The 13,519-nt window shown below is 54.1% G+C and overlaps 7 protein-coding genes across 7 annotated transcripts; 2 read left to right on the top strand and 5 right to left on the bottom strand.

Annotated features, from left to right (window-relative positions):
- Positions 1 to 67: 67 nt before the first annotated feature.
- H310_13076 (hypothetical protein) lies at positions 68 to 1,278 on the bottom strand. The gene is made up of 5 exons (XM_008880436.1): positions 1,152 to 1,278; positions 957 to 1,095; positions 681 to 905; positions 583 to 633; positions 68 to 540 (listed from the first exon to the last, which is right to left on the bottom strand). The coding sequence occupies exons 1-5, from the start codon at positions 1,250 to 1,252 to the stop codon at positions 169 to 171; spliced, it is 888 nt and encodes a 295-aa protein (XP_008878658.1). The 5' UTR covers positions 1,253 to 1,278; the 3' UTR covers positions 68 to 168.
- Positions 1,279 to 1,338: 60 nt separating this feature from the next.
- Positions 1,339 to 1,942, top strand: H310_13075 (V-type ATPase, F subunit). Its single transcript, XM_008880435.1, has 3 exons — positions 1,339 to 1,533; positions 1,583 to 1,665; positions 1,736 to 1,942. Exons 1-3 carry the CDS (start codon positions 1,416 to 1,418, stop codon positions 1,880 to 1,882), a joined length of 348 nt encoding a protein of 115 aa, XP_008878657.1. The 5' UTR covers positions 1,339 to 1,415; the 3' UTR covers positions 1,883 to 1,942.
- Positions 1,943 to 2,009: 67 nt separating this feature from the next.
- On the bottom strand, positions 2,010 to 2,746 carry H310_13074 (ADP-ribosylation factor 2). Its single transcript, XM_008880434.1, has one exon. It carries the CDS (start codon positions 2,705 to 2,707, stop codon positions 2,162 to 2,164), a length of 546 nt encoding a protein of 181 aa, XP_008878656.1. The 5' UTR covers positions 2,708 to 2,746; the 3' UTR covers positions 2,010 to 2,161.
- A 448-nt stretch (positions 2,747 to 3,194) lies between these two features.
- On the bottom strand, positions 3,195 to 5,980 carry H310_13073 (SCY1 protein kinase). Its single transcript, XM_008880433.1, has 8 exons — positions 5,670 to 5,980; positions 5,393 to 5,620; positions 5,215 to 5,344; positions 4,659 to 5,149; positions 4,319 to 4,603; positions 4,098 to 4,271; positions 3,964 to 4,053; positions 3,195 to 3,919 (listed from the first exon to the last, which is right to left on the bottom strand). The coding sequence occupies exons 1-8, from the start codon at positions 5,928 to 5,930 to the stop codon at positions 3,245 to 3,247; spliced, it is 2,334 nt and encodes a 777-aa protein (XP_008878655.1). The 5' UTR covers positions 5,931 to 5,980; the 3' UTR covers positions 3,195 to 3,244.
- Positions 5,981 to 6,216: 236 nt separating this feature from the next.
- On the top strand, positions 6,217 to 8,815 carry H310_13072 (CMGC/DYRK/YAK protein kinase). Its single transcript, XM_008880432.1, has 7 exons — positions 6,217 to 6,779; positions 6,828 to 6,962; positions 7,015 to 7,139; positions 7,184 to 7,399; positions 7,457 to 7,537; positions 7,589 to 7,661; positions 7,712 to 8,815. Exons 1-7 carry the CDS (start codon positions 6,273 to 6,275, stop codon positions 8,498 to 8,500), a joined length of 1,926 nt encoding a protein of 641 aa, XP_008878654.1. The 5' UTR covers positions 6,217 to 6,272; the 3' UTR covers positions 8,501 to 8,815.
- Positions 8,550 to 10,241, bottom strand: H310_13071 (hypothetical protein; the record flags this gene model as incomplete). The annotated part of the gene is made up of 8 exons (XM_008880431.1): positions 8,550 to 8,775; positions 8,831 to 8,910; positions 8,962 to 9,088; positions 9,136 to 9,378; positions 9,431 to 9,775; positions 9,831 to 10,045; positions 10,096 to 10,182; positions 10,233 to 10,241. The coding sequence occupies 8 exons, from the start codon at positions 10,239 to 10,241 to the stop codon at positions 8,550 to 8,552; spliced, it is 1,332 nt and encodes a 443-aa protein (XP_008878653.1).
- Positions 10,242 to 10,532: 291 nt separating this feature from the next.
- Positions 10,533 to 13,479, bottom strand: H310_13070 (hypothetical protein; the record flags this gene model as incomplete). Its single annotated transcript, XM_008880430.1, has 9 exons — positions 10,533 to 10,928; positions 10,976 to 11,026; positions 11,073 to 11,438; positions 11,483 to 11,765; positions 11,812 to 12,434; positions 12,478 to 12,549; positions 12,602 to 13,030; positions 13,078 to 13,197; positions 13,246 to 13,479. 9 exons carry the CDS (start codon positions 13,477 to 13,479, stop codon positions 10,533 to 10,535), a joined length of 2,574 nt encoding a protein of 857 aa, XP_008878652.1.
- Positions 13,480 to 13,519: the final 40 nt, after the last annotated feature.

Below are 13,519 nucleotides of genomic sequence, written 5' to 3'. Positions count from 1 at the left end.
GACAAAACGCAATGGCTCGACGAGCCTTTGGTGCTGTGGTTCACCCAGAGCTCAAATGTGCCGTTGTGTGGGTCTGCCACCCTGCGTAAATGTGCCCGCAGCAGCGCTCGAGTTCGTTCGATCACATCGTGTGGAAGAGAGATGCATGGCGTGGTGTAGTTCGCATTATTACGTCAGCTCCTTCTGGCGCAGTTCTTCGTCGTGTTTTGCCTTGAGCGCACGGATCTGGGACAAGTGCAAGTTGCGGAGAACGGCAAGCGACTTTTGAACGTCGGCCATTGCAGCCGAGTTGTTGGCGACGCGGTGCTCGGCGTGCTTGTTCTGTAGCGCCTGAATCTCCTTGAATTGGTCTTGCATCAGGCGGTGCATGTGAAAAGATTGTTCGAGCTTGAGTTGGCTTGACGCAGGCAGCTTCATCTGCGTCGACATGGCGCCATCGGCGGACACGAGCGACTCGAGCGGCACGTGGTGCAGAGTGTTGTCAAACATCACGCCATACAGAAACTGGCCTTTTGCCGCAGGGACCGACACGACTGTGCCCTACAGCGACAGCTTTGAGAGCGAGATGGTGAGGTCGAGTACCTTACGGCCGCCCAAGTGGCCCAAGCCATACGCCGTCAATTTCTCGGTGTGCTAGGTCGAACATGATGTTGTACCTAATGGAATCGCTAAAGCCTTACATGCACAACGACGTCGCTTCCAACAGCTAAGATGCTCGGAGTGTCGCCGACGGGTTTGAGCTGCACGGGTTGAGGCGACGGCTGGGGCGTTGGGTTGGGTTTCACGAGTTTCGGAGCAAGTTGCTTGCTCATTGTGTCGTGCATGGGTAAGATATTTGGCTGCACCTTTGTAGGCACCACGGTCGTCTGTCCAGGTATGGGGGGTTTCAGCGCGGCTGAATGCATCTGCTCACGACGACGTGTTCATTGGGCGTTTGGACATCCAGGACACCGTACCGACATTGCTGACGGCATCAAACCAGAGTTCGACATGCTGTGATATGACGAGAACGACAACTGCGTTCGTTTCGACCGGTTCAACACGGCTTCGTAGCCGTCCGTTTGAATCAACGTGCGCCGCTTCCGTGCATACGATCTAAGGACAATGCACGCGAATGGGATGACATGCATTCGTAGCGATGCGAATCAAACCGTAGTTGCTCGATGGTAGAGTTGAAGCTCAAGCAGTCCGAGATGCTCTCGTAATACTGTGCCACCGACGCCGGCTCGTACTCCTTGCGCTTGGCCTCCATCGCGGCTGCGACTGCCGTGCCACAACAAATCTCCGGATATCACGGTCGATGTAGTATTACTAGTAGTAACGAGGCGAAGGCCGAGGTATCCGGATGGAGGGGCAAGTGACTAGAGGAGGTCATCGTTTGCTAGTCACCGCCCCCCACGATAACGCGACTGGAGATGGAAGGTACGAAGCTTGTGGGGATCATCGGAGATGAAGACACCGTGACTGGGTTCATCCTGGCCGGCGTGGGGCATCGCTCTCCCGAAGGAACCAACTTTCTTGTCGTCAAGCAGAGTACGTTGAACGCACGATCCCGTCCTGCTCACATCTGAATTGTCTGAAGATACGCCCGTCTCGGTGATTGAGGACGCATTCAAGCGACTCTCGACTCGCGACGACATTGCCATTATCTTGATCAACCAACATGTAAGTCGTCACTGTCGTGGATTTGATCGATCTAGCGACGCCACTTTGTCCCTCACCTTCGTCGTACCAGATCGCCGAAGAAATTCGCCACCTTTTGAACTCATACGAAAAGACGATCCCGACCATCTTGGAAATCCCGAGCAAGGACATGCCGTACGATCCTGCAAAAGACTACATCATGAAGCGCGTCAACATGATGCTCGGAGAAGGGCAATAGTGTATCGGAAGCATACCCACCATGTATTGAATGCTATGCTTTGCGCATCTTGTGTCGCGCACGGTGTCGATTCCGTCCCCCGCATGGTGTGGTTTCGCTTGCTCCAACGGCATGCGCTTGGACGGCGCGAGGAATCACTCGTCTTTACAAGCAGTAGGAGGCGGTATATTAGATCATCGTCCACATTGCATGCAAACTTAAAATATAAATGAATGCAAAACTAAGCTGGGAAGCAGCGCCACGAGAGGAATCGCTGCTTCGGCACAGTGCTGCCTACATTTACTTTCGCTTTTGGAGGGTGGCCGAGAGCCAGTCCAAACCTTCGTACAACCCGTCACCGGTCGTGGCACAGCACGCTTGGATAAACCATTGGCGGTGGCGAAGACCGTGCAAGCCCAACTTGTCGGTCATTTCCGCAGCACTCATGGCGTTGGGCAAATCTTGCTTGTTGGCAAACACGAGCAAGATCGAGTCTCGGAGTTCGTCTTCGTTCAACATGCGGTGCAATTCGTCACGAGCCGCGTCGACACGATCTCTGTCGTTCGAGTCGACCACGAAGATCAGGCCTTGTGTGTTTTGGTAATAGTGGCGCCACAACGGACGAATCTTGTCTTGTCCACCGACGTCCCACACTGTGAAGCTGATGTTCTTGTACTCGACCGTCTCGACGTTGAACCCAATCGTGGGGATGGTCGTCACGACTTCGCCCAACTTGAGTTTGTACAGGATGGTGGTTTTACCGGCGGCATCGAGTCCGACCATGAGAATACGCATCTCTTTCTTGCCAAAGAGGCGTTCAAACACGCGCGAGAATGCCATACCCATGATGGCCCAACGTTCTTTTGGCTGATCGGCTGACTGGAAAAAGAAAACTGAACGTGTGGAAACCCCCGGTCGCTTTTTTACCCGGTCGCTATAAAATCACTTGCTTAAAGTATACAATATTATTCCAAGGTTGGCCAGGGGGACCAATCACCGCGCAGTATTCCCGAATCCGCAAATCAAATCACGACAGCACATGGGTATACTTCGCTCGTCGAAAAATGAGGCGCCGGCCGTTTCGACGGAAGTTGAGGCTGGAAACGGGCCATGGGACGGTTCTCGCGTCGAAGAACTTGGGCCCGTGGGTACGTTTCAGAACGATCTAGGTCGATTGAGATCTCCATGGAGCGGTTGGGCAACCACCGCCACGCAGAGTGGAGGACGCCGAGACGGTGTTGGCCGGATCGGCCGCGCCGTGTACTTAGTGAGAACAACTTGACTATGGACGGCAAGCATGTGGCAGCCGACAGCACGAAAGGACTGGAGCACATGGACACATGCAAACACGATGTATAGCGTCATGCATCACGTCTGGAACTCCTACATATCCCAGTCCCAGTTGTCGCCACCCTTTGGCTTGGATGCGAGTTTGGACGCGCCGAGAGGTTCCTTCTTGGCCCTCTCAACTCTTCGTTCTTGGATAGTTTTGCGCACGGGCGGCTCGACAACGACAGGAGCAGGTGTTGCCAACGAAGTCGTGGTCGGTTTTGGTTTTGCCACTCCACCCAAACGCATGCCCGACACTGGTCGAGAGAGAGGTGCGGTGGCCGGTTGAGGAGACGTGGTGCCCCATTCATCAAAGAACGACGACTCCGCGGGGGTCTTTTGGGTTGAAAGCCCCATGGATAATGACGGTGTGGGTTGTTTCGCCGTTGGCAACCCCAGGGAAAGCGACGCAAACGACCCCGTATTTGGTTGTGTCATCGACGAAGCGATGCTGGGAGGGCTTGCGAGAGCATCCAAATCGTCATTCCCCCATCCATCCTCATCAAAATCATCGATGGCGTCATCAGCGGCATTGAACAGACCCGTGCTGCGAGGGACACTGGCAGTGGCGGGCAGAGCGGCCGGCTTGGTTTCTGTCGTTGCAGAAGTGACGGGGGGACCGTCGGAGACTTTGGCGAGTCGCTCCTTTTCCTGCTCGTCGTCTTTGGCTTTCATGCGGGCTGCCTCGTCTCGGATCTTGGCCATGTACTGTGTCATCGATGCCATCGCCTTGTGTTGTTCATGTCAGTTTTGCCACGTCTAATCAAGTTCACCTCATCGCGAACGCTCGGAGACACGTCGAGCATGAGAGGCGAGATGGACGGAATGATCGTCGACGCAATTTCTTGATGGGTAAAGTGCTCCTACGATATACACGTGAGATGCCGACGACTTTGAAAGAGCTCACGTCGCAAGCCACGAGCGTCCGCAAACCGGCCATTCGAGCATGCGGGAATGGATCCTTGAGGGCCCGGCAGAACGCTGGAAGCAGCACTTTGGTCCTCGTCGGCGTGTTCATGTAGGTGGCAACTTTGCCGAGGCAAATGGTCGTGTTGGTTCGAATCGCCGGCTCAGGGTCGACCTGATGTACGCGGTCTCGATGATCCCGTGCTGCAAGCGAGACAGTACCTGGAGTTTCGCGAAAAACTTCATCAGTTTTTGGTTCAAGTTGGAGTCGGAAAGCTTGTCGGCGATGTGGAGCATCGACTTCATGGTGAGTTCGCGGAGGAGTGGCATAGTGTCGTTGAAACCGGTGCAAATGTTGTCAAAGACAACGGCGCTGTTGACGAGCTTGGCGTCGAAATGAACGGCAAACAAGTCCATCATCTGAAGCAGCTGGACGCGCACAGCGCGATCGTTGCACCCAAAGAGCTTGACCAGGGTCGGCAACACTTGGTCTTTGAAATCTTCTGCCTATCGGCCGTGCCACATATCGTCATGGCCATGTCGAGTGGTCCGCGTGTGGTACCGGCAGATGCGAACCGATCTTGACCATAGCAGGAAGCATTTGACTTTCGCATGGGTCCAATTTGAACGTTGCGGCCTTGCCCCCCGCACCAGTGGCCACTCCGAAATCCACCACGGCCTTGAGTGCCGGTAGCACTTTGTACAGAGCCATATGCCTCGGCAACTTGTCCACATTCGCGACGAGCTCCTTGTAAAACTCCGACTTTTCATCCGACGATTTGACCGGGAGCTGCTCCAAAAATCCCATCTGACGAATGAAGTCCGACGCAAAATACGAGATTTGCAGGCCTTGGTCAGGCGTGAGGCGGCGACTCGGGGTGGGGTCCGTCGCGCGCTTGACGGCCGCGGTCAAGCCAGACGGAACGTTGCGCGTGTCGGTTGGCGTCGAGAAGGTGGGGTTGAAGATGTGGATGACAGTGCAGGCAAACGCGTACATGTCGATGGAATGGGGAGCGGATGACACGATGCTGCTCCAGTCTCCGCGAGAGAGCTCTACTCCGTTGCCATGCATGAGAAATGGAATGCTTCATGCTCACAATTCAAGAAGGACTCGGTACCTGGCGCCTTGTAGCGCATTTCTTGGTCCATGAGGGACTTCGGTCCAGACGACCTGTGGTGGACGACAAAGGGGTCGCCCATGGTCAGTTCACCTGTCAGTTGGAATCCAGCGAGCTTCCAATCCCCGCCCTACCGTGTGTGTGTGTGAGCTATACAATGCACGTGAAGCTACCCTACCTTTGTAACGAAAATGCTCTCCGGGTGCACTCGGCCATGCACCATCTTGCAGTCCATGTTGATAAACTTCAACGCAGACAAGATGGATCGTAATCCCCACGACACTGCCAGCGTTTCTTCTTCGCTAAGGAGGCCATTCCGCGCACGGATGTCGTCCAAGAACGTTCGCAAAGGCATCACTTCTTCAGTCACAATGAATATGTTTCCGTTGGGGACCTCTGTGCCGTCCTACGCGATGCCAAGTTAGAGTGGGTCGCGTGCGGGCGTTCTCACAGACAATGAACGCTAGCACATTCGGATGGCGCAATGTTTTGATGCGGCGCAAGCAATTCTGGGTCAGTGGGCACGGCGGACCTTGCGATTTGAACACAGACACCGCTGATCCATCTTGCTTGCTCTTAGCTTTGAGAAGAAGAAACTCAGGCAGCACTGGACTGTCGTCGCCCGCGGCGTCAATGACAGTAAAAGGTAGACTTCCTACGCCTCCGGAAGTGAACGCGGAGCCGAGGCCCATGACAGTATTCTTGAGGAAGTTCATAGCGGGTGTGCTGTTGCCACGCCGCTGTCCGGCGTTAGTGACTGAAAATTTGGTGTCAATTTGCACATTTTGAAACAGCGCTCGAAAATTGAGCATGAAATTGCGATTCTTGCACAAGAAATGACACAAATTTCTTGCACATAAATGCAAGAAATATGCTTGACACTCTGCAAGAATCGGTGTATCATTTTGATTCTTTCGAAGAAACCTGCCAAGTCTTCCAAAAAATAGTATGACGTTCACTATACGTTGTTTGGCCCGTTTCATATGGGTCGTTTGGAAGAGCGTCGTGTATCTTCCAGGTCGAAGCAATTTCGTCGCGTGGGCTCAAAGTGGCACTGCATGAAGGCTGTGGACGCGAACCATGGTCGCTCTAGCGACCAACGCAATGCCACACGCCGCTCTGGGACCTGTCTGGGTGATCCTGGTCCAGGAGCGGGCCCATCCACAGCGACTCCAGAGAGCCAAGCAGGCCGACGCGGCGAGACGGTGCTCGGCAAGCTAACGACGCATCTTGTTGACACGTACTTCAAGTGCGGCCTGCCATCCCACGAGCAGCCCAAAACGGCGCGAAGGATATTGACCAAGAACAGCCAGGTCGTTTCGAACAATGGGTGGGACAACTCGGACAATAACATTGTGCTGCGGGTCCGCGACCTCCTCGAAGTGCAGAGCAACACTGGGGTCACCAGGACATTTGTCGTGTTGGACCTTTTGGGGCAAGGCACATTTGGCCAAGTGTTTCGATGTCAAGACGTCGCAACCAAGGCAGTGATGGCGATCAAGATCATTCGGAACCATCCGTCGTACTACAAACAGGCGCTAGTCGAAGTCCAAGTGTCCCAATTGGTACGCAAAACCATGGAAACAACCGCATACGATTTACGCTGACGGTAGTTGACGTCCGCGGTGGGCATGGAAGGGCAAGACCACGTTGTCGAACTCCTCGATTACTTTATGTTTCAACACCACCTGTGCTTGGTGTTTGAGCTGCTGAGCGTGAACCTGTACGAGCTCCTGAGTCAAAACAGCGTGCGTGCAAGGGGTCGTTGGTGAAAGGGCGATGGCTGACAGTTGCGCGTAGTTTCGTGGGCTGCCGCTCACGATCGTCCGGGGCTTCTTGCATCAAATTCTGCGGTCCCTCGTCTTGCTCCACAACTCCTACGTCATCCATTGCGATTTGAAACCCGAGAACATCCTACTATCAGGGTACACTCGACAACATGCACTTGGACGATTCATTGCTCGAATAGGCACGACCGGCTGTTCACGGTGCCGTCGCTACATGCACACGACGAAGACGTCAAGCAGGTCGTGCCAGGCATCAAGTTGGTCGACTTTGGATCGGCGTGCTATGAGAACGAAACCGTGTTCTCGTACATTCAGTCGCGCTTCTATCGCTCTCCTGAAGTCCTGCTGGGTCTTCCGTACTGCGGCGCCATCGACATGTGGTCGTTGGGCTGCGTCAGGTAAGCAACAACGTCCGTTCCATCGCCACATGCGAAAGCATTTCATTGACATGACAGCGCCGAGATGTACTTGGGCTTGCCCCTTTTCCCAGGGGCATCCGACCACGATCAGCTTCAAATTATCATCGACACTGTCGGGTGGGTAGGCAAACACTGCCTTGGACAAAACGTCTGATGGGGGCCGAGCAGGTATCCGCCTCTGCACATGGTCCAGAACGGGACCAACTTGCGCAAGTTTTTCAAAGTCACCAAGCACAACGAGGTGCGTGCGTTGTTGTGCGGAGTGAAGTCGTGTGGTAAAATTCAATCCAGATCGCCCTCAAGACACCGGATGAATATGCTCGGGACACCAACACCCGTGCTGTGTCGTCCAAGCGGTACTTCAAGCACTCGGCGCTACGCGACATCATCGATGCGTATCCGTTTCGAAAAGGAGCGTCCGACGAGGAAGTGGCAAAGGAGCGCAACCATCGAGCGGCCTTTTCCGACTTCGTGCGCGGTCTCCTCGCTCTGGACCCGCGCGACCGATGGACGCCCCAGCAAGCCATGCACCATCCGTTCATCACAGGCGTGCCATTCACACATCCATACAAACCGAGAGCCCCACCGGCGCGTCGACTCGACGTGCGATTTCGAAGCCCCATGGTGCCCATGGAGTGCACGCCGCACTACGCGTTGAGCTCATCCGCGCCGCCCCCGGGCCCGCCACCCGATATCCCGTACTACCTGCGTTACCCGATGTACTCGCACTCGTGTCCATATTCCATTCAAAGAGAGTTGTTTCCGCCGATGGAGCAACTCTGTCGACCGACGTATGGGCACCACAACGGCACCCAACACGACGACTGCCATCGAGACTTTGGCCTCCCACCTGACCACTGGGACCCGTTCTTTACGCAAGGTTCGGATGAGTCCCTCGCGGCTCCACCGCTTCCACCGGAACACCGAAATCGTTCGCTCCACCACCCGTCCACGTTTTGTGGCTGCACAACGGTCTGCTCTTGTGGGAGAGCGCCCCACCAAGCGCACGATAGTCCAGTGTTTCATCGAAAGTGGCGACGGCGAAAACAGAGGGACAAGCAAATAAAGGCCAAACAATGACACGACCCCGTGCGAAAGCCCGTTCGATTTGCTGAATAAGCAAGTGCCATTACGTTGTCGGGCGAAAAGCGTGGCTCCATCGATCAGCCTCCAGGTTCAGCTCTTCCTTTCGCTGGGCATGCTTCGTGGTCGAGTCCCGCCCCGTGAATGTCATCGAGTCCAACTCGTCATGGCAACTCTGGACGACGCTCGTCGCGTCTTCCTTTGAGATCAGTCCCATTTCAAAGGCGAGGATGCCGGCCGCAGCATAGTTGTTGTAAAAGTGGACGCCATTTCTAAGCATGTAGGTGTGAATGATACAGTTGAAGCACCGAGGAAGCGGAAGGGTACTTTGAGTAGTCGGCTTTCAGCCCGCCGTCGCCAGTCAAGGGCGACGCCGGATCGATGTCGTGGATGAAAGTTGCGACCACCTGCATGAAATCGTCGTTAGGTGGCATGCCACGCAGGCCTCGCTTGCATACCTTATCAGGAAAGAGGGCCCGCATTTGAGATGCCAGCAACGCATCCCCTTGACCCGAATCTCCAAAAAACACAAACTTGTATTCGGGAAAGAGGGTCGTGTACCGCACAAAGTTGTCGAGCTTGAGTCTGGCCACAGATAGGCGTGAGCTGTGTCGATTCAAAATGAAGTGCACCCGGCAATTTTCTTGGCATTCACGCCAGTCCGCACGGAGCCATTGAGCACCGTCGGGTTGGCAAGTCCCATGCTGACGAGACGGTCGGCGGTCAGGTTGCGGCCAAAGCTGAACCACCCGCGAGGACGAGCCGTCAAGAAAGTCACAGACGGACCACGAGAGTTCACGCCACGAGAAATGCACTGAAAGAGCTTGGTCACGCCGGGATACAAAGTATGGCCAGGATATCGCGCGTCCACCCAGCTAAAAGTTAATTTCTTGTGAAGGTGGATGTGACGAATGCAGCAACATATACCCAGCAAACAAGGTGTCGTCGATGTCGCTCATGATCTTGATCAACGGGCGCTGGCTCGAAGAGGAGCCGACTTTCAGCGCCTCCACGGCAATGTGCTGCACGACGGACACCACCTGTGTCAGGTCTCGACAGCCGTAGATGAGCTGATGCAGATCGCCGCCCTTGAAGCCACCGAGGGAGGGGACAAAATCGGAGTTGATGTCTTCCTTCAAGAGTGTTAGGTCCGACCCGTACGTTCCTTTGAGCACGTTGAACGCAGCCTTTTGGAAATCGGCTTTCTGGCGGTTCCATGGAGACACAAGGTGCTGCTGCATGGCTCGAATGATGATACCGCGATTTGCCAAGCTACAAAAAGCGAGCGCGTTTACATTCGAGGATCATACATAGCTTGCCTGAGTACTTGACGTCAACCAAGCGTTCGTTCGTAATGATGTCGAGAACTTTGGCCCGAACCGTCGAGCTGCATGTGTGCAGCATGAAGCCAGTCATTGTCGAGCAAAAGCTGTCCGATCCCTTGGGAGACGTTGCGCCCAAAATTCCATTCAACACGTCTGGCGGAGCGTCGGCCAAAATGTTGTGGCAGTACTTTTCGTCAGTCAAGGGGACGTTGGTCGCCTACGGGTCGCTGTTACCATGGGGTGTAGCTGAGAGAGGTGGGTTCAAACTCTTAAGTACATTTCATCTTCTGTGTCTTCGCCATCCACTTGAAACACGACACTGTTTCGCTGCTGTCTGAACTTCCACGTCGTTCGCTTGGAGATGTATATCAGTGCGTGAACCCACGACGTGACACGAGCCTCACCTGCTTCATGCCAGCCCATTTCCTTTTGATTCTCCCAGCAGCGAACTTCCACGTAGATACGGACGCTCCTCTCATCGACATGGCCGTGGCGCGCGGAGTTAACCTCAGCATTGAAGTGGTGGTGGATTCGACGAGATCACCCCCCGGATACGTTCATACGGTATTCATATCCGGACAACTGGGAATCTTGAACTAGTAATACTATATGTACCGATAGTAGGTACTAGAGATATGCGCACGCGTTGAGAATACCACGAGATGGAACAAGGACCGAATGAGCGGAAGCGTTCGACGAAGACCTTAGTCGGCAACATGGTTGAAGAACGCATGAAGCTTCTTCGCACACGTCGCGCCAATCCATTTCTCCAGTTCTTGGACGGATTTCGAGCTTAAGTCGGCTAGGTTGCGGCAGCTCGCGACCAATTTGCGGTAGTTGTGGTCGTTCACGCCCGGAAGTTTCCTCAGGACATCGATCGCGTTTGAGTTGAGGCCAGCATTCGATGCAGTGCTCCCTGCGGCCATTGCGGCCTCCACACTTGGATCCTCTTGGCCTTTCTTGACGAGCTTGAAGAGCTCGACAGTTCCTTGCGGCGATCTCGACCAAAGCAATCGAAGCTGGGGGAAGTGGAGCACCAACAAACTCAGTTTCGAGCAAATGTTCGTGTGTTTGATATCACTTGTAATGTCCGATGGTTGCTAGAGACAACCTGATCAAGCAATTTATGCATGAACAAACTCGATACCTGAAGCGCAAACGGCTTTTCCGGAGAAAACTCGATAAGCAAGACGGGCACCTAACGCGATGTGTGGTGTCGACTTCATGAGCTGGAGAATTTTTACCTGGTAAAACCGAAGCATCATGTCGGCCTGGTTGAACAACCGGCCGTTCGCCAGGGACCCAAACAGGTCGCTGATGCTCTTGCGCTCGACACAAATGCGCGGTGACAAGATGTAATCGCCGACTTCGATCGTGACGGGGTAGAGGACAAGCCCTTCTTTGTGCAGCATGGACGGGAGAGCGCTTCGGAATTCTCGAACGTCAACTACGACTTGATTCGACTGCGTGTGGAGCTTAGCACGGCCGCCTGTGCGAGTGTCCAGGCTATACGCCACGGGTTTCTTCACTTTCAAGTGTGCGGGCAGGTCAAACACATTCAGCGGGATCACCATGTGCTCCTTTTGTTTGATTAGGCGGTCAAAGGCATCCTACAAAACTTGTCAAAGTGGCATAACAGCGTCGGCATCGCCACCTTTTCGCGCTTCACCTCGGTCAAGTATGCCTGCTGTTCAGCGCTGTTTTCGTACACCATAAAGTGCACTTGGATCGGGCTCGAACTCAACGCGCTGTACACTTCAAGCTCTCGAATGAAGCTTACGTCGGGGTCGTACAGGATAATGTGTGATGGGCGCAGATCGTCCAGGAGATTCGAGCACTTCTCGGCGTCAGCGTACGTGCACAGAACGAGTTGGTCCTGCGGGGGGAGGATACCCAGCTTGCCAGTCGGCTTTGGTCGTTTTGAGTCTTGTTGGGAGCTGGCCACTGTTGAGACGAGAATGTGATGTGAGGAGGGAGCTGTACCTGAGATGCACCAACTCATCCAACGGCATCCCGTATGAGGCTACCTCGCTGGCTGTAGAGAAGGACGGCGCTGCCGAGGTTGTGGCCTTCCGCTTTCCATTCGAATTTGCCGTGGTATCGTGCGAAGAGTTCTCATCGACCAACGTCGCCGACAGCGCGTGCAAGAGTTTCTGCTCGACACCAAACGATGACAGATTCGCCACGATGTTCTCGTTTTTGTGCTTGAGGTAGCGCCCAAATCGTCTCTGCATCATGGCCGTGCCGCCCATGTACACAATTTCTCGAAGTTGCGACGCAGTGCGGTTGTCTCGCACCATGACAAGCGTCGTGGCCCCGGCCAGTCGCATTGGGGTGTCTTCAAGTTCGGTCAAAACCTGCAGCAGCGACTCCCACTTGGGATTGAGCTCCAGCGTCACCTTGAGTTCGTAGTCGATTGCGCCTGTTTTCTTGTGCTTGACCTTTTTGAGTTCATACAGTCGTTTTTTCGCCGCTGTGAACAATCTGTCGGCAGCTTCGCTGAACAACCAAGGCGATGGGATGCGCTGTTGCCCGCTGAGCCGCTTCTGCGTAAGCAAGTAGCTGTAATACGTGATAGCATCGTAGCGGGGTAGATATGCCAGCAGCTACGTTGCTGTTAGAGCATGAGGAAGCCATTTGAATGCATACCTGGCGGAGTTGGGTAAGGTCAGCGCTGAGCTGCTTGGTCTTTGCAGGAAGTTGGTGCCAAATCGACGTCAACTACGCTCAAAAATTAGTTGAGCGAGATGAACCCAAGTGCCTCGGAGAGTACCTGTCGTTTTAAGAGCAAGTCGAGAGCTTTCGTGAGAGCATTCTGGATGGTGAGCTCGGTCTCATCCAGGTCCTTGCAGCTCCGCTTGAGCTCGTTCAAGGTTGCTTCTGTGGCAACGAGAAGTGCTTGCTGCATTTCCATCATCAATGGCGTCAGTGGAACTTCGACTTCAAACACGTCCGGTTCGTGTTGCTCGAGGCATGTGCCAATAGAGACGTGGAAGCGCGGGTAAAACAGCACTTTTCGAAGGTACAGTAGCTTCATCGCTTGCTCGACCTTGTTGAATCCAGACGAAAACGATATCGCGTCGTCCGAAAAGGCCTTCACAAACCCATTGCGGTTCACCTCTCGAAAGAGACGCAAGATAAAGGCCTCCACGGACGAGTCGGTCACTTTGTGTGCGTTGCATATCAAGAGCCCAGAGATCATCTACAAAACAACGTGAAGCATATCAAATGAACCTCGTGATACCTTACAGATATGTCGATCGCATGATTGAGCATATCAACCACAAGAATGCGCGATGTGATGATGATGCACCCGCCACTTTTGTACATGAGTTTTCTTTCTTGCGCGTTGCATTTGTTTGTGATCACCTGTCAAACATAACTATAATAGATCCACTCAATTTCTTCGTTCCGTACCTGCGGCATGCGCTCCTTGGACATGCCTTGAGCGTGCAGCGAATCGACAAATACCTCGGCGTCGTGTGACGCGTTCAAACACAACGTGAGGCTCGTCGGCTGGGCGTACAGCTCCATGAACTTTCCAACGATGGACTTTAGTCCCAAACCTCTGGCAAGGACAACCAAGATATCCCGCTCCATCAACATCGCCTCCATAATTTCCTTCTCGTAATCCAGCCACTTGCGCGCCATCTTGCATTTCTTGTAATTGCGCCACACCTGAAATCCTTCG

This window comes from Aphanomyces invadans (genome assembly GCF_000520115.1).
Source record: "Aphanomyces invadans strain NJM9701 unplaced genomic scaffold supercont1.47, whole genome shotgun sequence".
Lineage (NCBI taxonomy): Eukaryota > Oomycota > Saprolegniomycetes > Saprolegniales > Verrucalvaceae > Aphanomyces > Aphanomyces invadans.
The sequence above is the reverse complement of the archived record's forward strand: the minus strand, read 5'-3'. Positions and strand labels throughout refer to the sequence as shown.

What these genes read in the sequence shown, in the direction of transcription:
- H310_13073 (XM_008880433.1), bottom strand. Translation starts at nt 5,930, where the DNA reads ATGAACTTCCTCAAGAATACTGTCATGGGCCTCGGCTCCGCGTTCACT. An exon ending in AGAGCATTTTCGTTACAAAG is followed by an intron (nt 5,345 to 5,392) that starts GTAGGGTAGCTT and finishes CACACACGGTAG; the next exon opens with GGCGGGGATTGGAAGCTCGC. An exon ending in AGTTTTTCGCGAAACTCCAG is followed by an intron (nt 4,272 to 4,318) that starts GTACTGTCTCGC and finishes CGCGTACATCAG; the next exon opens with GTCGACCCTGAGCCGGCGAT.
- H310_13076 (XM_008880436.1), bottom strand. Translation starts at nt 1,252, where the DNA reads ATGGAGGCCAAGCGCAAGGAGTACGAGCCGGCGTCGGTGGCACAGTAT. An exon ending in TCTACCATCGAGCAACTACG is followed by an intron (nt 1,096 to 1,151) that starts GTTTGATTCGCA and finishes CATTGTCCTTAG; the next exon opens with ATCGTATGCACGGAAGCGGC. An exon ending in GCCACTTGGGCGGCCGTAAG is followed by an intron (nt 541 to 582) that starts GTACTCGACCTC and finishes CTGTCGCTGTAG; the next exon opens with GGCACAGTCGTGTCGGTCCC.
- H310_13072 (XM_008880432.1), top strand. Translation starts at nt 6,273, where the DNA reads ATGAAGGCTGTGGACGCGAACCATGGTCGCTCTAGCGACCAACGCAAT. An exon ending in GAGAACATCCTACTATCAGG is followed by an intron (nt 7,140 to 7,183) that starts GTACACTCGACA and finishes TTGCTCGAATAG; the next exon opens with GCACGACCGGCTGTTCACGG. An exon ending in ATTATCATCGACACTGTCGG is followed by an intron (nt 7,538 to 7,588) that starts GTGGGTAGGCAA and finishes GGGGCCGAGCAG; the next exon opens with GTATCCGCCTCTGCACATGG.
- H310_13074 (XM_008880434.1), bottom strand. Translation starts at nt 2,707, where the DNA reads ATGGGTATGGCATTCTCGCGCGTGTTTGAACGCCTCTTTGGCAAGAAA.
- H310_13075 (XM_008880435.1), top strand. Translation starts at nt 1,416, where the DNA reads ATGGAAGGTACGAAGCTTGTGGGGATCATCGGAGATGAAGACACCGTG. An exon ending in CTTTCTTGTCGTCAAGCAGA is followed by an intron (nt 1,534 to 1,582) that starts GTACGTTGAACG and finishes AATTGTCTGAAG; the next exon opens with ATACGCCCGTCTCGGTGATT. An exon ending in TTATCTTGATCAACCAACAT is followed by an intron (nt 1,666 to 1,735) that starts GTAAGTCGTCAC and finishes TCGTCGTACCAG; the next exon opens with ATCGCCGAAGAAATTCGCCA.